Source organism: Ciconia boyciana, chromosome 1 (genome assembly GCF_034638445.1).
Source record: "Ciconia boyciana chromosome 1, ASM3463844v1, whole genome shotgun sequence".
NCBI classification, from domain to species: Eukaryota; Metazoa; Chordata; class Aves; order Ciconiiformes; family Ciconiidae; genus Ciconia; species Ciconia boyciana.
In genome coordinates, this window is record NC_132934.1 from 108,116,383 (window position 1) to 108,136,518 (window position 20,136).

At 38.0% G+C, this 20,136-nt stretch overlaps 1 protein-coding gene across 8 annotated transcripts in view; it reads right to left on the bottom strand.

The window, feature by feature from the left end:
- The window catches only part of ROBO2 (roundabout guidance receptor 2), a 538,871-nt gene that overhangs the window by 61,568 nt on the left and 457,167 nt on the right, over positions 1–20,136 (bottom strand). For all 8 annotated transcript variants that reach the window (XM_072886085.1, XM_072886059.1, XM_072886099.1 and 5 more), the window contains exons 15-17: positions 13,481–13,712; positions 7,592–7,716; positions 4,643–4,814 (exon numbers count right to left, since the gene is read on the bottom strand). In XM_072886085.1, coding sequence (XP_072742186.1) covers positions 4,643–4,814; positions 7,592–7,716; positions 13,481–13,712 — 529 coding nt within the window. The remainder of the gene's footprint in view (positions 1–4,642; positions 4,815–7,591; positions 7,717–13,480; positions 13,713–20,136) is intronic.

Consider the following 20,136-nt stretch of genomic DNA (forward strand, 5'->3'; position numbering starts at 1 on the left):
GCCTGCTAATGTATAAAAAGGCAGTACACTAGTACTCATATCACGTACCAGTCTATACTGGCCATGTCGGTAAGCTTTACTAGCATCAGGGCCTGGTAGCTGCAGCTGTTCTTTCCCATACTTTCCTATTTTGTCTTGCCCCTGCCAAAGGCCCGATGGTTTCCAGTCTGATGTGGTTTAACCCCAGTCGGCAGCCAAGCACCACAGAGCCGCTCGCTCATCCTCCCCCCCAGTGGGATGGGGGAGAGAATTGGAAGGGCGAAAGTAAGAAAACTCATAGCTTGAGATAAAAATAGTCTAATAACTGAAACAAAATAAAATAATAATAATGATAATAGTAATAATAATAAGTTGTAGTGAAAAGGAAAACAACAAAAGAGAGAGAGAGGAATAAAACACAGGGAAAAACAAGTGATGCAGCCACTCACCACCCGCCGACTGATGCCCAGCCCAACGCCAAGCAGCGATCGCTGCCCCCCGGCCAACTCCCCCAGTTTCTATACTGAGCATGACGCCATATGGTATGGAACAGCCCTTGGGCCAGTGCGGGTCACCTGTCCTGGCTGTGCCCCCTCCCAGCTTCTTGTGCACCTGGCAGAGCACGGGAAGCTGAAAAGTCCTTGACTAGTGCAAACATTACGTAGCAGCAACTAAACCATCAGTGTGTTATCAACATTATTCTCACACTAAATCCAAAACACAGCGCTATACCAGCTACTAGGAAGAAAATTAACTCTATCCCAGCTGAAACCAGGACACAGTCCTGATGCAGCAAGCAAGAATAAAACCCAGTGAGCACCTGTGACAAGGAAAAGAAGGGAGGCAGCAGTGGCTCCTTTATCGGATTTTCCCCTTTTTTGTAGAACCAATCCATAGGTGCACCCCAGTGCTGAAAGAGGAAGTGCTGAGAGTAAAACTAATAGAAAGAGGCACTCTACGGCATAGTCTTCCAGGCACACAATTGATTTTCTAGTAGAAATCAGCATGGGAGTTGATGTTGCTCTAATTGCCATTAACTTTCAGTTAATTTCTGTGCCCTTTGGAGGAGAGGTAAAAGCAGCGGGACAGTGAGGAAACAGGTAATGTCAGTGCTGCTTCGGAGGCAGCCGTGCTGCCATGGAGAAGAGCGGGCAGGGAAGCGCTTCAGAGACACTGGCTTCAGGAATGGACGATCCTGGACTAAAGAAAAGAACAACTGCTTCCCACTAAAGCCTCCAAAAAGTCTGAAGATCCCGTTTTCTTCTCTAAGGTCAGAAACCAGTCTTTTGAGAATGGAGGATGTGAGAGCAAACTGCAGAGAGCCTGGGGAGAGCTTTCAGCGGACTTTACGCTCTCCGTCTCTTCTAGGGGAAGGTGCAATCTGCCTCCAAATTGCCTTCTAAAGCTTGCAGTCTGGCTGTTTGCTTTTACCCTTCAGTGCCTAGCAATTACAACTGCAGAAGTAATAATTCATTTATGTCAATTTATTATGTCAAAATAACATATGCTTTGTGAATTCGATGACTGAAAAACAAATGGATACAGATGAATGTTACCCACTGATGTTTGATAAACTTAATATAATCGTTGGGGTTTGGGGAAACAAACGGCAATAATTTTGTATTTCTTCACATAATATTTAAGCAGAAGTAATAACTATGTCACCCAAGGTACCAGTGTACTATTTCATATAGTGCAGGTGTTTCTGTAACAATGCTGTCAGTTCAACTAATTAGAACATAGACAAGGGAAGTGTGTGACCTGTAACGCTCCATTGTTCCTGAAGACAAAAACATAATGAAATATAATGTCTTCCTCCCATTGGAGAGTAATGAAGAACAAAACTAATTTGTCAGACCAAAAATTAATTAGACACATCAGATTCGATTGTACCTATTACTGTGAAAGTTTGCAGCTGTTCCTCATATTATTATGCCAATGATGGAATGTAAGAGTGAACAGGCCAACTGATGAAGAGAAATAATAGCTATACCATTAACCAACATTGCCGTTATCTCCAATTTTATTTCTGGTTTTCCAAGTGAATTTTTTTAGCATGTCAATAGTGATCATAAAAATCGTATTCTTGATTCTCTTTGAGTCTTCCATAAAATTTTTCAACGTCCTGCTTGAAGTATGGGCACAGGATTCCTGTAACAGTGACACAATTTCTAACTAAAGAAATAATATACTTCCTACTGCTCCATATTCTCCTGGTTTTACTTTCTGGATTATCACGGGTCTGTTATCTAGAATTGGTCTGGGAAGTCAGTTGTTGGTTATCCACCATGAAGATCAGTTATTTTCAGAAAAAAACTTCTTAGAAGAACATATCCTATATTTAAGAATAACATCTTCTTTCTTTTTATACCCTGGACTCCGTATTTCATGACAATGAATGTCGTGCTGTTTAGCAACATGACTTCATGTTTAGCAACATGACTTTAGCAACATGACTCTTCTGCGTCACTGACCTGCTCTCTCCATAATTCAGCATTTCTGCAGTTGTTCCTTCTGTTTGCAAGCTGTTAAGCAGTATAGCTAAGCACCAGGCCATATAGGTCTCCATTATAATACAATCACTCAATAATATTTTCCCATTCATGATGATGTTTTGAGGTTTATTCATTAGCTCATTTTTAACCCATGTAATTTTTTTTTTAAGTTTACCTAAAAAATTCATTTTCTGATTTTATGTTCTTGGTTCTCAGTCAAACATCGAGTGGTACCAACTCAATTTTTCCAGAAATGGTATAACTTAAACACTATTACCTTTATCAAGCAAATTTATAGTCTGAGAAATAACTGCCAGCAATTCATAAGCAATAGAAAAATGGGACCTAAAGAAAAGGGAGATACAGACCACACAAGTAATAACCACATCCAGGTTTATGTTCCCAAAAGGGAAAACAGAAAGGAGAACAGAAACTCAACCCAAACAGAAAAGACTCTCTTCTACTTTTCATGGAAATTACTCTTAAATGTGCAAAGATGCTACCAGACAGACTTGTTGAAGCAGATATCCTGGGATCATTTAGGGAACAAATAAATATCATTGTAAGTTTAACAATGCAAAATTAAGTCTCTAAATGCCAAATAACTTTTTTCTTTCTTTCATACTTTATTTGTATCCTAACATCCCTTTCCTCCTTCCTGCAAATGATACAGATCTCTCCACATTTAACTCTTTATTATACTAGTCATTTTTTGTAAAGAAAAAGTCAGGATGAAGGGCTGTATCCAGATGCGGGGCTGAGTATTCTGGGAATCATCCAGCAAAACACTTTGGTGCAAGTTTAACTCACAACACTAAGTGACACAAGGCTACTCATGTGCTTAATATGCAACACACTTACTTAAGTGTTTTGCGGGAACAAGCCCAGTGTGTTTAGTGCCTAGCTAGATGGACTCCCTCATGCAATAAGAAAAAAAAGTCCTGCAAAGTCAATGCAATGACAGACTAGTCTCACAAAATCAGTTATTCACACAGAGGTCCAAAATTCAGGCCTATTAGATGATGAGTTTCTTGCATTTTCAAAAATCAATTTCTTGCTTTCAGTTCTAGAAAACCTTTTTCCCCTCTTTTCTTTGGCATTTCTGCGGCTGCCTTTTTCTAAAACCAGTGCTACCTTCACCTCCACTCTTATATTTCCTTCTCCAGTGACAATATATACAAAGCTAACGTACCCCAGTTTCTGTTTTGATGCATGGGGAACCTGAATATCATTTAACATTTAAGGAATGCTTAGGGAACAGCCTTTTCTAAAGGTCTGCACATAACAGAATAGTCCATGTTTGGGACATTGTGTTGACAACATTTTCTAGAAAGAAAATATTTAATAACAACAAAAGACCCACAAACAAATAAAAGACCATTTAAGTAATAACTAAATTAGATCACACAGATAAAAGCAACAAAATTCCTGCATTACGCACTCAAAAGAGGTGCTGCGCTGCACAGTTCAATTCAGTTTTGCTAAATATGGTTACTTCTCCCATTCTTACCCTTCCCATATTGTTCATGCCTTTATATTTTATACTTGAGAAGAATTTCAGAAGAAACAGAATCTGTGTTTCCCTCAGGTCAGAAAATTAATTCAGCATGGAAACCACTACTAAGAAACAGTCATTTCAAAGGCAGGGATGATAATACTACCTTCTCTCTCTATGTGCTCTCTGAGTGACTAGAGGCCACTTATTCTTTGACAGAGGAAGCTTGTCTGCTTGGGATACCTGAGAAACACTGACTTCAAATGTTCAGAAAACCAACTGTAAATAGTGCCTTAGGCACCAACGGTACGAGTAAGGCAATATTACAGTCATCTGAACAGGAGGAAAAGGGAGCTCGAGCTGTTAGTTCCATAAATCTGTCAACTAGCAGAAGTGGTAAATTCATTAAAAAAAAAATTAAATCAGTTTCACTAGATAATCTGCATTTTCTCATGTGTCTCCAGAACATATTTCCCTCCATTGGCTGCAAGAACTCTGCACAAAGAGAAGACACAATGTCAGCAGGCAGTGGGATGTTAAAAGCTAACTAACTAGCTCTATTCAAATCTCATCTTTTGCTCCACGGGTTTTTATGCTTCCAGAAGTGATTTATGAAAGCATTTCTGAAAGTTGAAACAGGCAAAACAAAACAACAAAACAGATAATCACTTACCAATTATTATGGGTTGTGGCTCACTTTTTACTCCCACACCTGCACTGGTGCTTGCAGCAACTTCCACGCGGTACTGAATACCTGGATATAGGCCACCTATTACTACAGACCGAATGGCTGCATCTACTGTTTTGTTGATATGAAATCGAGTCTCATTACCTAGGCACCAGATCTGGGACAAAAGTTGATGTGTTAAAAAATAGGAAATTCTTCATACTCTCAAACAATCGCACATAGATATGACATATCAAGGTATTGCATGACAATCACTTATTTTGGACTTTTTAACAATGTTACTGTCCAGGAGTAGCTGGAATTGGGATGATTTAGCTCAGCAAACTATCCCAGATTAGCATGGGACCAAGCCAGCTGCAAAAACTGCTAGCAAATACCTCTCTAGACTCTGGCTCTCTGTGGACTGCAAATTCTGTGGTTACACTTCTTAGAAGCACAGACCAGAATAATCCAAGTGAAAAAGAGACATTATACATTAATTGGAATCTTGTTCAGTAATATGATTACCACCAAACCTTTCCTAAAAAAAACCCACATTTTTCTCATCCTTAATTTCCCTCTGGATAGCAAAAGGACACCCAATAATACAAGCACAGATTGAAACACTTCTTAAAGTACTAAAGAAGAAACAATTTTCAAAATTCTTTTCAACTTCCTTTCACTGCACAACAGGGATATGGGAAATTTCTGAAATGGAATAAGTACAAACTCACTTCTTACTGCTGCTTTTGTGATTACTTACATTGTTCAGGAATCCAGATATCAGTTCCTGACTCAATTACTCTCTAATTAAACAGAAAAAAACACTCTATAATCTCAATTGGCATTTTGTGATGAGAATGGTCTATGATTTCAGAGTGTTACGTCTCTCCCTTGCATTTTTCCATAAGCTTTTCCCGAGAAGTTTCAAAACTAAGACCTTTTAGAAATTCTTCTTCAGTTAATGTTATCTGCATATACTGCTTCTGTATTACTAAAGACTACCACTCAAGAAAATCAATGCATAAACATATCATATGTACACTACATAATTATAATAGCAGAAGAAAGCACTATTGGTGGAACCACTATCAGCAACCAACTGTTGTGTCTAAGCAACAGCAATGCTCTCTTTACCCTCATTTTTGACCCCACTCAGTGTTTTATCACACCTTATCTTTTCCCTGTGAAACACTAAGGAAGATTTGGAGGGCAAAAGAAACCCTTGTTCTCCTAAGGTCAAGTAGATCTTATGGTCAGGATGCATTAGGGTGAGAAACTATTGCATTCATTCTTTCACTCCTTGTCGGTCCTGGTCTTAGGTTACAGTAGCTATGAGATGCCCCTAATTAAAGGCATTTAATTAATAAACTAATTTACAGGCACTCTGATGCTTGAAGTGGACTCAACAGATCTACATTCAATTTGTTAGAAAATGTACTGTGAAACCTCAGCAGTCATTTTATACTCAAGGAAGTATTAGACTCTTCACACTACATTCACTGTAGCCAGCTCACTAATCAGACAGCCACCTAATGTAACACAGAAGGGATGTAATAGGTAGAGACTCCAGCTGTTTTTATAAACAGCCTAGAGGTCTGAGCACTCACCTGGAACGTGGCTTTTATTAATCATCAGCCCACTTTGTTTCATATCTACATATTTTGTGGTTTAGGAATGTGCTTTGCTCATTTGCCTATAAGCCCTTGATGGTTAATATTGACTTATACTGGAGTCAGTATCAAGATTAATTAAGCTAAAAGATAATTATTAATTGCTATGAAAATGAGATCAATAAAATACTGGGATTAATAAATCTTGATATTGACTAAAAGTAAAACAAAAGAGGTGCTACGCTAAACATAAATACTATGAGCATTTACTGCATCCCTCTGACCAAGTGATAAGCTGGAAGAGCTTGAACCATTAGTTGATTTAAAAGTCAAGCACTTTCTCCCTTCTTGGTGCTGTGTTCCCCCAAGGTACAGCAGGGAAAAAAATTACATCTTTTTGTGTGAAATAAGCTGCATCCACTACGTCTACCCTTTGTGGGACTGTCAAGAAAGCTGTCCTGCTCTACTTCAATTAAAAATTTCACATTAGGTATACAAGCCAGCCACAGCAAAGTTATTTAACAAACAGTGTGTTCCATGGTCACAAACCTGTGACAATGCTGAACCCTGCCTGATCATTTTCTCCATAGTCCTCAACCCTAATAACACACCGCACTTTTTCCATGTGAAAATATACTTGTGCAGAAGTGAGCTTAATGGGAAATTATAGACTACAACAAAATTTAAGATGATATATAAGGAGTGGATACTTTGAGCCACCATAGCAACAAAGAAGGAGAAAATACAACCAATGAAGGCAACTCTCATATAACAAACTCTGGATATAGTAGTGGTGTTCAACCTGTTCCTCAGAGCAAACAACCTGGCCCTTTAAGTTGTGAATCTTGACAGAGATAGTACTCGGAAGAAGTCTTGTATTCTCTCAGAGTCACAGTCCTTGACTTTGACCTTGAAGTGTTAGGATTAGTATTTTTGCAGGGAAAAGAAGAGGTATCTTTCCTGTCAGCTTTTCTGTCAGATTGAAGGCACTCTAAGACAGGGACTTCACCACCTGTCTTGAAAGTGCAGAAGCCCTAACAAAAAAACCCCCCTTATTCTTGTTCCATAGCAGGGAAAAGTAAGAAAGAGAAGCACTGTAAACTAGCTAGCAATTACAGTTTTCTTCCAGATCTAGCTCATGGCATTTTTGCTTTTAATAGAACAGTAGGACGGCTTAAAAAATATATATATATCCATAAGCAGTCAGTTCTCTTTCTCCACATAATTATACGGGCAGCTGTAAATGATATAAAATCTAAATCCATAAACAGTGCTATTGTTCTGTAATTCAAGCAGGCTGTTTCCTTAAACACACACCCCTCCCGTTAGACATCGCTTCTACCTTATACTCCTGGATGACTCCATTTTGGTGATCTGGAGGGGGAGGATCCCAGGAGATGCTGATGCTTGTGCTGTTGTGGTTTCCAACTGTCAGGACAGTAACAGACTGAGGAGGGGCACTTGGAGCTACACCAAGGAGAGGGAACAAACAGAAGCAAGACATTAATCCATTTGCTAGAGCATGAATTTTGCTGAAACGGTGTAAGAGCAAGCAGACAGTATACAAAGTTCATGCTCCCTGCAGGCCTAGGTATGCACATTTTGTTAGGCACTGACAATTTTGAAAAATGCCTTTTTGAAGAGAAGCATAGCGCTGAATGACAATGTGGAATTTGTGGCAATGGAGAATCAATACAAATCACTCCTCGTTTATTTATATTTAGCATTTCTTAAGTTTGCATTGGAATTATTCTCATGGTTGCATTTGTTTTCCATAATATGCATGGATAGCTATGGATATATCAACAGTCATAACGTGAGGCTGTTTCATCTGGCCTGAAAAGTGTTTTGACTCTTCTTTCCCCACATGGTCTAATAATAACGTGAGCAGCAGACGTTTAGGGATCTTTTTTTGTTTCCTATTTGTTCTCCAGGAAGACATTAACTTGACAGGTTTAAACATAAAACCTTGCAACTCCTATGTGGAAAAGGGTTAAAGTGTTCAGGGCTTTACATCAAATGCTGGTGAATAGGGGATGTGCTAAATTAGGTCAGATATATACCTATGTCCTCTTTTCCCTAGGCAAATTGCTCTCTCTTCAGAGTCCTGTTCAGTTCAACCATTCACAACTGTTTGGTTGCCCACTGCATATCAAGGCCATATCTACAAGACAATTGCTTGCCAGCCCTGCTACCTTGGCTAGAAGTGTGGGGAAAAAAAACCAACATAGCTGTTAGTGATCAGAGCTCTGCGGGCAAAGCTCCTCTTGCAGCTACACCAGCAGCAGGGTGCTTTTGCTGGCTCAGGAGATGCTGTTTGGGACGTGGCGCAGCAGCTCCACTGCGGAAAAGTCCCCTCTGTGAGCATCTGCTGCATCTCCACGCAGGGGCTCTCCCACCATAGCTATATGCCACGGCAGAGGGCTGTGGCATATGTCCCTCCTCAGTCACTTAAAACTTCTTGCTGCCCCTCCTCCCCCTTACTTCTAGGCAAGTGTTGAAACTCCGCCGCAGAAGCAAGCGAAGTCACCAAAGTCGAGTGTGTTATATTAAGGTATAGTCCCTGGGGAAAAAAATTACTGATAACAGCTGCATTGAACTGGTCCTAGGATCCATCTAGTCCATTTATCCCAGTCCACCTATCCAGTCTTCAACAAAACTAATAGAAAGAGGCTAGGAAAGTGTGAACTAATAAAGCGAGTGTATAGCGATACCTCTCCAGGACAATTTTCCAATTCACAGAAGCCTGTTGCTTAGACACTTGCTGTTCCAGAACACTTTTCTGTTCTGTTCTTTGTGTTTAATAACTCCTTATGGATTTTTTTTCCATGTATTTGTCATCACCTTTAATATGATCTTAAAACATTTAAGATGAAATATGGAAGTTTATTTTGAAGACTTATAGTAGACCTTGTACCAGAATCTAAAATATTTATCACTCCCCCCTCCCGCAATTTCAAATCTCGATAGCCCTCTGGTTTTGGGCATCTCACGTCATGTGTCACAGCTCCGTGACTCCAGTCTCCTGGTCTAGAGAATTCCTATCCAGAGAGGACTCCTTCACTGCTAAGCTCTATGGCAACAGGAATCTCGTCTTATCTTTAACAGATATTCCTCACTGCATGAACATCCTTGGACCACGCTTCTCGGAAAAGCAAAGAGCCACTGGCATCTTTGTACTAAAGTCTGGCAGGTTTAACACAACTAAACACAGCCACAGATATCAGGAGTATTCAAGTTTCCTGAGTCAATTCAGATTTTCTTACTGTTCCCCGTGGCCTCTTTGAGACTGGCTATGTTCCCAATTTGGATGCTCCTCAGCACTTGACCTGGCACAGGCTCAAAGAGTTGAGCTCAAATCCTTTCCCTGATAACCCTGAAGAGCTGGAGTAGCCTGTTGCAGGAATCACACAACTTAAAACTAGGGTATCAGAGGTGGGGACAAGGGAACATACAAGATTATGTCAGAAAAAAATATTTTAGAGGAAAAATGACACATGTATTATTGTCCTGTGAGGCTCCACATTTTGACAACTACGTTTTCAGATGTTGGTTCAGCTGCAAAGTAGATAGTGCTTGGTAGAGTCCTTGTGACCTTGAATGGTGCAGAGAAACAGTGTACTGGAGGGGAGAAATGGAGCTGTATTGTGGACAATTTGACTCTTAGCCAGTTCAAGCAAAGCACGGAAAGGTGGCCTTGGGCTACTCCTTGCAATCGTGCAAAGCATAAAATTGGTGAAGTTAATAGTTGCATTGTGTATTTTATGGCAAGTGAAATAATTTGCCACACAGTAAAAAAATTAGCATTTTAAAAGTCTTCAAGTTATTCAATAACAACAAACCCATGAATAAATGTATGCATGCAATATTAATTAAAACAACATTTTACATGAAAAACACAATCATAAAAATGGCAAAGCTTAACACTGTATAACTCGTTTTTGTTTTGAAGTACAATGGAACAACTTGCTGAAATGTATTTACTTTCATCCTGAAGCACAAAAGGCATTCAGAAATATAATTTCTTATATACATATACCTGGAAACATAGAGAATAAGAGAGAGAAAGGAGAGTAATGCTAAAGAAATGTAAAATTAATACCATACTCTAACATTGAAAGAAAAACATACTGTATTCATTTGTCTTTGCATTTAAACTGTATGAATATTCTAGTTAATATTCTACCAGTGTGTGTCTGTTTTGGTTTTTTTTTTTGAGGATATATGGTAAGTTTGAAGCAAAATTAAAATTGCAGCTGATGAATGCAGCTGAAAGTATCTTTTTAAGAGTTGCACTAAGGCAAGAAGGAATTGACAGACAGCAGCTGATAAAAACTAAGGAGACTTCCATTACCGACTATCATATTGTTGTGGTGACAAACAATATGCGGAACAAATACTACCCCACAAAGTTATTCCAAAAGAGATTTAAAATGGTGGATGTAATTGAAAAAAAAATCATCTACCTTTAGAGCAAGTGTGAAAGAAATAGTGAAAATTATAAAATAAAATATTTTATTTAGCTCCTTTTTGTAGTATATACATATACATGTATATAACAGTTCTGCTTCCTCTCTCTGATAATATCAGCCTGTAAGCTGGCACCATGATATAAATTAAGCCACTTGTCTGACACTGCTGCAGTTATTAAATAGACCACATTGAAAAATAACATTTTTAAAACCATTTTCTCATTTCCCTTGCTGCTGCCTTGTGGAGAACACCTTGCCTGCTTCTTGACAGGTCAATTATTCCAGTGCTCAGCTTCTTACAGATATGAAAGAACCCAAATCGCTGCTCATCTTTTCCAGACGCAGCCAAACAGAATTCCATTTGTTACCTTCACAAGGCCAAAGAGGCAGGAGATGGATGGATACTGAACTGTAACAAATGTCTGATCTAGAGGAAAAGTCTAACTGCAGCAAAATTGATTTTTGGAGGTAGGCCTCAGAAGTAACATTGCATGTAAAATTCAATCCAGCAGAAAGCTGCCACTACCTTTTGGTCGTACTTTGCCTTTACCAGGGCTATTTGTTTTGATGTCGCAAAAAACTTCCAACGTGTGTATCACTCTTCCAAATTATTTTCTAAAAATAGTATAGCTGACATTTTTTAAAAGTCAAGTCTAAAAAAGCTCATTTTCGAAATGGAATCACAGGCAGCACAGCAAGTGGGATACCTTTAAATAGACTGCCATCTTTCTTCATTGGATGAGAAGCAAACTACTGTCATTAAACATTTAGTTGATGTTATTTTTGAAACATATGAACACTGATATAATTACAAAGATAATGTGAGGAACTAAAGGAAATATCTGTAAAACTGCATCTACTGGATGTCTTAATTTTCTCACGGAAGTACTTAACTTTATCACCCAAGCAAGAGGAAGAATTATTTACAGGGGCTGACATTTGTCTGGTGATAATACTAAGTGTTATAGGCTGATGTTTTTTTGAGAGAGATGCTTGTAAACAGACTCCTTGAAGGTTATATTAATCTACAAAGCAGATCCTAGGCTGTGAGTTATACATATCTGTAGGCAAGAAAAGTTTTTTAAATCTTCACTATGTGGAAAGTTATTCCACATGAACAAAGTGGCCTTTAAAGTAGGAAATTACCTGACACGCTCTTCTGGGAGATGAGGTTTATAAAAGAAAATGTCATTCTTTGAGAATTTTATAGAAATAGACAGGAGGTACAAAATCTTCTCTCTTTTTCATTGGTTCTTAATTTACCTTTAGCAAGAGACAGTTAGATGAACTAAATAAACAACAAAAATCAATTGAAATTACACAAGAAGAAAATCTGCTAGTGAGGGGACAAAATCCTACATTTTAACTCTAGAAAAGCAATTTCACCTGTAGAAAGCTTTTTTCTATTTTCTTTTCTTTTTTTTTTTTTTAAAGCTTTGTTCAGACTGCTGCAAAGATATTCTTTACTGACTGATTTAGGCTTTATAGTCTGAACAAAGAAATGGGAACCATAAAGTCCCAAATTCTAAATCAGACTTGAACAATGCCTCCCCACACGCTCTTCTACATGTTGCAGGACGCTGAGTTTCCTCATCTATAAAGTACGAACGGCAACAAAGTTATCTTCAGGATTACTTACTTGTTGGGCAATAATCGTAACAAATCAAAGAGAAAACTGAGTAATAAACAAGTCCATTCTACAATTAAAAAGTACTTGGCAATCAGCACTAAATTAAACCTCAAGAGACTACTGTGAATGATTAAGATGCATCTTCAATAGGAAGGAAAGAGTGCACTCAAAACCCACCCAAACCATAAAAGCGTTTTGAAACTTCACCAGTAGTTCTTCCCCTTGCTTTGAAAGAAATCAATGAAACAGAGAGAAGATGAACCCTTATTATTATGATCATCCTTCTACTTTTGGAGGAGAGATTCTCTAGGCAAAGGTTGCATTAGATAGGTGGAAAGACAGGTTTCTTTTACATTTCTAAGAGAAAAAGATAAAAATTACTCATATCTCACCTCACTCCCTTTACTTTTCAATAAAAGAGCAGTCCTGGAGTGCATATGTTTTAGCAAAACTATATACCATGCTACATGCTATAGACATAAATGCTTGTGCATTTCAGTAGTGTAAACTGTTTACTATGTCTGCCTCCTGCATGTTTCACAGAGGCTTGAAAGGTACTTAAGGAAATCCTCCGAAGGACTAAATACGGCAGTTTCATGAACGGTGTGCTAACAGAAACAATAAAGTGGCGTGCCCTTGAGACTGGAATTCCTTCAGACTAGTTAAATATCTGTCTTTCACTAGTCCCCATTTCCCAACCAAACTGTTCATTTACATTATTACCCATTCAGAAGGATGTGCTTAATATCAAACACTCATTGGTAAAAGGTTTCATTTATTAGTTTTATTTTCAAAGTGCAGACCAAAGTCTTTTACTGCAGCAACACTGGTGGTAAAAGAATGGATGCAGTGCACGCTTTTTGGAAGACCTAAAGCCACCTGTACATTAGAAGGACATATCAGCCAGAAGAATATAGGATTGGCCCAGTGCTTTCTCATGGAATACTTACGGCACAAAACTGAATATTATATTGAATTCTAATGCCAACCCTGTATCTAACAAACGGAAATCATATGGAAGAAATAGAGCCGAACATATGCATACACACAATAACCAAAATGGTCACTCTTGATTTCACCTCCAGTGCTAGGTATGGAAGCTTGTTGCCTTTCTGACCATTTTACTAACCTTCCTCTGTGGTACGAGCAGACTTTGATTCACTGTCCATTCCTTGGAATTCGTTGAAATAAGGGCGAACTTTAATTTCATAAGTGACCCCCTTTTTCAAGCTGACAAGGACAGCACTACGCTCAGTTGGGACTTTGACCTCCAAATTCTGCCATACAGCTGGAGAAGGTAGGCCAGACGTTTGGCGATACATTACTCGGTAGCCCTGAATAAACTGGGACTGGCGGTCAACCTACAAATGGCATTAAATAATACATCAATAAACACATTAAAGTAACGAAACTGTATAAAAAGAAAACAAAACATTTGCCTCAAATACTTTTGTCCTTATGAAAAAGAGAAAATTTACAGTTGTTTAAGATGATGAATTTAAAAATCAAACTGCCTTCTTGTAAGTCACTGTTGATTAATTGTCTATAAGGAACATTTTTCTCACATTACTTGTTATAGAACATTTCTTTCTATTTTACTTTCTCCAGCTCTATATATCATGACAAATACCACCTTAAGTCATAAAACAAGGCCCCACCCCTGCAACAAATAATGAAAACAGAACTTTGGCATAATGCTTACTGCATGTAAACTTATTAAGCACATCTTGGCTACTGATGTTCTGAAATATGAGAAGAAAAGAAAAACAAATTCTTTTCAGAAAAGGACAAGTCTTTGAAGATACCCTACATGCTTTCAGTTAGTCCATTACTTGGCTCACAGCTGACCTTTTCATGAGATGCTCAGGAAAGTAAACTAAACATAAGACAGATGCAGAGAAAACAGCTTCCAAGGACATGTGCTGTTTCTTGTGTTCACAGTCTGAGCAGTCTCTTTGCATCCTGGGGTTGTGATGCTCTCAGGCCATCAGATGGAGACAGAATGTTGGTTTTGGTTTATATTTTATATGTTGCTAGGCAAGCACAATTCAAGATTGGACCATACATAGAAGTTTAACAATTCTAACCTATCATAGCTATAAATAGGATTTTTATTTGAAGGAAAAACTTAAAATGTGTTTTATCTTGGAGAGGTTGCATGCATTTTTTCTCTTGGGGAAAAAAAAGGCACAAACAATGATTCGAGCTATTATGATGCTTGCATGAATTTTGCCTGAAAAAATAGTCAAAACAATTTGATGGATAAAACCAAACCAAACCCAGCTGCTTCTGTAGCCATCAAATAAAGAGCCAAAGAAAGTGCAACACAAATAACAAGACTATACAACTAGCTGTTTGGTAAATCTCTGGGTTATAACTAAGATTCAACAAGTAAGATTTCTTTTCTGTTCTTGACAATTTGCTAGCTCAAAGATATTTCAGAATTAGAGATACATTTGTTTGACTTCTCTTAAGAAAAAATGAATTTAAGGCTGAAAACATAAACCAGGGTCTATTACACTTCTCCTATAATCTTGTTACAGTTTATTGAGGCATTCAGAGGGGACATAGATTCTTAGACGTTAAAAAGCAGGGCAAGCAAGAAGAAAGCTTTATTTATGAGAGCAAAGCAGAAATGTCTTTCATCAAAACTGTCACTGTTAAAAACCTTGCAACATATGTTACAACAACATTAAGCTTGCATTTTATAAACTTCTCTACATTCACTTTAAGTGAATTTATGCACTGAAAGAGGGATATAACTCACAATAATAGCTTGTTAATACCGAAAGAATCAAGCTGTGTTTTTAAGAAGAACATTAAGCAGCTGTTTCCAGATGAAGGGAGTCTGTAAATCAGAGTAAATTGTTTTTTTCCATGTTTGACTTTCATTAACTAAATGTTTTACGGACATAAAGACTTTATGAACCTCATGTTTACTACAAAATTCAGCAAGAATAACGCTTTCATGCACTTTGTAATACAGATTCTCAACCTAAATTACAATATAAGGCTATGATGTTTAATAATCAAACACTGAGTTTGATTCCTGCCTAACTTCTGAGTTAGAAGCTATGCTGAAAGACAGCATAACTTTGTTAGAACTTTCCATTTTGTCTTTGTTGTGCTTTTAAGCTCTACTGACTGCTGCCTAGTGGAGAACATCTGAAAATTCAGAATTGACTAGGCTGAACAGTAATGGTGTGTTGCTACAAAATGGTATGGAAGCTGTTTTGTATGGCATGATACAAACACAAAGGCACATACTAACTCACTGAGAAGAACTGGACCCCTATAGTATACCTATAGTATACCAATTTTGAGTCCATCACACTTTTGTATCTACTTACATATAGGTAATATACAAGTTATTCATACACCTCTTTTCCTCCTAGACTTCTAAGTTCCTAACCTAAAAGACTAAACAACACAAGGAATATGAAAACAGAATGCAGTAGTACCACAAGATTGTCATGTATATGGGTGCTATAAACTAGCTTGATTTGAGGCTCACACAAGTTTCACAGAGCTTTCAATTAAAAGTTTGATTACAACAGGGCTGAGTGATCTGCCCAAATTTCAGATTATTGGGCAGATATTCAGACCTGAATTTCACATTCAGAAAGTGATTCCATTGTTCAGGATCTGGGAGGGTACTTACAAAAGAAAATACTATGCATTTTTAATGTTTTCCATAAACATCCAGTTGCATTCAGTATCAAAAAGAAGATATGAAGCTCTCTCTCATGCCCACGTAAAGCTAGTCTGAATGAACAGGGCCTTTCATGTGGTCAGATTGTTGGGCAACTACTCAGAGGGCACTTCACTTATTGAGAAAGGTGGATTTTTTGTTATGTTTGGAGTTTTCTGATTAGTAAAAAATTACTCTTGGATAATTACATGGATTAACTAGAGATATTTGTGAGGTATAGGACAGATATATTTCACATATACATACACACACATATATGTGTGTACATGTGCATATATACATGCACACACAGTCTTATATATAATACAAAGCCTGTGACTTCATCGTTTCCTCCATTTGTTATGTGGTAATTATGTGTCATGCCAACATCAGGCCACTAAAAATATGCTTAGCATTAAAAAACTGCATTCAGCTGTGCTAAGCATCAAACACCTCTACAGGTTTGGTACATGTTCACACATAGGCAGAGTTGCAGAAACATGAACCATGATTTGATGAAAGAATGCAATCAGTTCTAGGTATTCTCCTTCCACTTTTTTTTTTGTAAATGGTTGCCTCTTCCTCATATAAAGTATTAGCATTATTACAGAGATTGCAGAAACTCTCTGTGCCGGATACTGGGATCAGAGAATATTTCTAGTCTTCCTGTGACAATCCTAACTACTCTTGAATTTGTAGAAGCAGCAGTGACATCCTCTCAAAACAGCTGCAACAGTTGCTGATCTAAAGATACACTTTCTCCCTCAAAAGACAGATGGCAGAAAATGCAGATGCTCCTTTAAAAGACAGAAGAGAGCAATTACTGGGTAGGTTCTGCTCAGCACTGACCTAATGCTTTAAGGCAACTTACAAGCATAATTGGTCCTGCATGCTCCTTCTCACCCTCTTTTAAGATGAATACGTAGTGCGGGAGGCATCTACAAAACTGACGACAGCTCTCCATTTCTGCAGAACAGGAAACTCATTTTCCCTTCATGTTCAAAGCTGCAAATACCGCAGCTGAACACGAGACAGGTTCAATGACTATTAGATCATTCGGTTAGGCTATTAGGTTGTTAAAAAGATGGCAAGAAACTCATAATGCAGCTTATGTTGCGAATATAAGCTCCTTTCAGGCAAACCTGCCAATGTGCACCCTAAAGACATTTTGCGATATGCTCTGTAGTATGTAAATTTCTACCCCTATCCTAAGAAATACTCAGGATAAAGTATTTATCCTTAAAATAGCCTAAGAAATACTGTGCTCCCACATCAATACTCACAGCAATTCTCCATCTGGGCAGAATAACTTGCACACTGTGTTGAACTCACTAGTACAAACTCACAGTAATCTCTGGAAATTCAAACAGCACTAATATTTATCTGTCCTACAGGAACAAGACAAAAGGTGACGATACACTGGAAGACTGTCTAAAGGACTTGACTCTAGAAGCTTCCAGTGAGGTACATTCATTTAAAATCAACATCAAGTTAAAAGACAGAGGTAAATAAATCATCCTTCTGCCTGGTAGCCCCCTAGAAGGCAGTCAGGATTTCAAAGCAACAATTCTTTTGCCATATTGAAGAACTGATTTTTATTCCTGCTTGTGCCACAGGGCTTCTTTTTAATGCTAGGAAACTTTTCACATTTGGCCACTAATGAAACTCTCAGTTTAATGCCCAGTGAGGCTAGAACTGCTGAACTATAGTTGAGGTCAGCTAAAAAAGTGCTTGGAGTACACCATAGGCTGTTGCAATGCAAAATTTTTTGATAAAAGTAAAAATAAATCAGGCCCAAAGTTTAAAATTAGCCATTTGATAACAGTGGTCATATCTGATTCTGTAAGTCTAATCAGCAATAAATATCTCTGCACCTCACCTCTCTATGTGTAAAGTTAGGATAATGACACATTTTTATCATTGTGATGTTAAATCCAGTATTATTTGTGAAGCACCCAAATGTTACAGTTGAGAGCATGACAGATAAGAAATCATATGAGACAAACTAATAATTTTTTATTCAATGCAAGGTTTCAATGGTATGAATTTAATAAGACCTGGCACCACACAGTGAATAAAGAAGATAAAAGGAAATGTTGAATAGCTCCGTGAAGAAGAGATCCTGTATATGACCAGATAATTACAGCTACACTTCAATACTTATGCACAAGAGGAATAAATTTAAGTGACAGTGAAAACCTAACTTCTGATATTTGTCTTCTTTTCTTTAACACTGACTGCGTAAGCCTGACCTTCTTTTAAAGCAGACAAAATATGTGTGTATATGTATGTGTATATTTTTAAACTGCAACACGGTAGCAGAGAACTATTTCGGAAATTTTAAACTCAAATTTGAAAAAAAAGAGAAAGTAAAACCAAAAGAATCTCAGAAAGAAGGGAGAAATTGGTGTTAATTTGCTGGAAGTTGGGATGCCAGAAACTCAGTAATCAAGGACATTCCTTGGCATTCACTCTGAGTTGCAGAAAGTCAACACAGAGTCTTATGACTCTCGTGGCACTTCTGTCCTTTTGTATGATAGCTACACTATCTAACCACTTTATATTAATAGCGTGGACTTTATTCTCTGGATAGAGTGGCTTTTTTCCTAGAGACTATGGTTAATTAATTGGTTTTGTTCTGGTTGCTGGCAAGTTTCTAATTAGCTGTTCCAGAGATCTTTTTTTGTGTTTTTCTTCCCTTGGGCAATTCCGAAACTTCTCTGCAGAGGCATGTATGCTTGTCACGTGGCGTAGGGTCACTGCTTTGAGGGATCTTCCCAATAAGCTGATATCCATAGCATCCCTAACAATTTACCTTTACCTTACCACGTTTTCTTCACTCATTACTTGTTCAGTAGGGGCACCAAGAGACTCTTTGACAGAGAGAGAGAGAGAGATACACACACACACACATCCACACCCATATATATACACACACACATAAATACATATATATATTTCATTATAATGTAATGACATTGGTTACATTGCATAAAAATGAATTCTGTTTATATTGGGACTTCCTTTTGTAGTATATATTAAAGCAAGGGCAAGCCTATGAAACTGTTTTTCTGATAGCTGTCACACCCAAGAAAGGACTTGAAGGAGCACCACACGGATGTGATCCAGGTTTACAATTACTGGCTGCTAACATCTACAGTTTCTAAACTACTGACCTATAGGATTGGGCAAATATCTGCTTGGGCAAAAGGGTTTGCTACAAAGTTTAGTCAGCCTGTCCTGGAGTTATGTAGCTAAAACAGACAGAATTTTTAGAAAGGCAAGCTGTGTGTTGACATCATCAACGGCAAAATGCAATGACACATTTTCTAAATAATCTTCTAAGAAGGACGAATTTGTGGGTTTCTCTATTTATTCTAATCTGTCTCCCAACCATTGAAATCTGTCAGAACAAGGATGGTGCATAAGCCCCCGTAAATGTGGCTGAGTTGTGCAAAAACAACAGTAATCCTTATAATACACAATCTATCACCACACTTCTTATCTCCTGTTGTATAATCCCCTGTATACATTAACCTCTTAGCAATATTATATGTAGAAGAAAAACCCTGAGTATTGTGAATACCCCTTTAGCAGAATTCATCCTGCATAACACAACTGTTTCAGTGATGTGCAGTGCAGTACTATTTCTCTCAGTCTTCCACCCGTGGTTCTCCTTCCTCTAGGGCAGTTGCTCCAAGAGCAAAGCACTCTTTTCTGGTGTGCAGCACCCTAGGAACTCTCTCTCCTTCTACAGTTACAAATCCTCTCCTTCAAGCCTCAGGAAGGGAAACATAGCATTTTGAAAGCCAAATACTAAATCAGAAATTCTACCCAGTAGTTTGACCCCCTCAAATAGAAAAGTTGTTAAGTACTGCCAAACAGATTCTGGTCTTCTATAATGAAAGGATATCCACTAATTGCGGGTAAGGTTTATGCTAGAAAACCAGATGCTACATAGCGGATCAGGCATCAGCACCATGTGCTTCTGACTTCACTACAAGTACCCTATAGGAAAGCTATTTTTGCATTTTAGGGTCACCAAATAATAGGGTATTGTCAGAGGTCCCTATGCCTTGAAGTGGAAAGTGCTT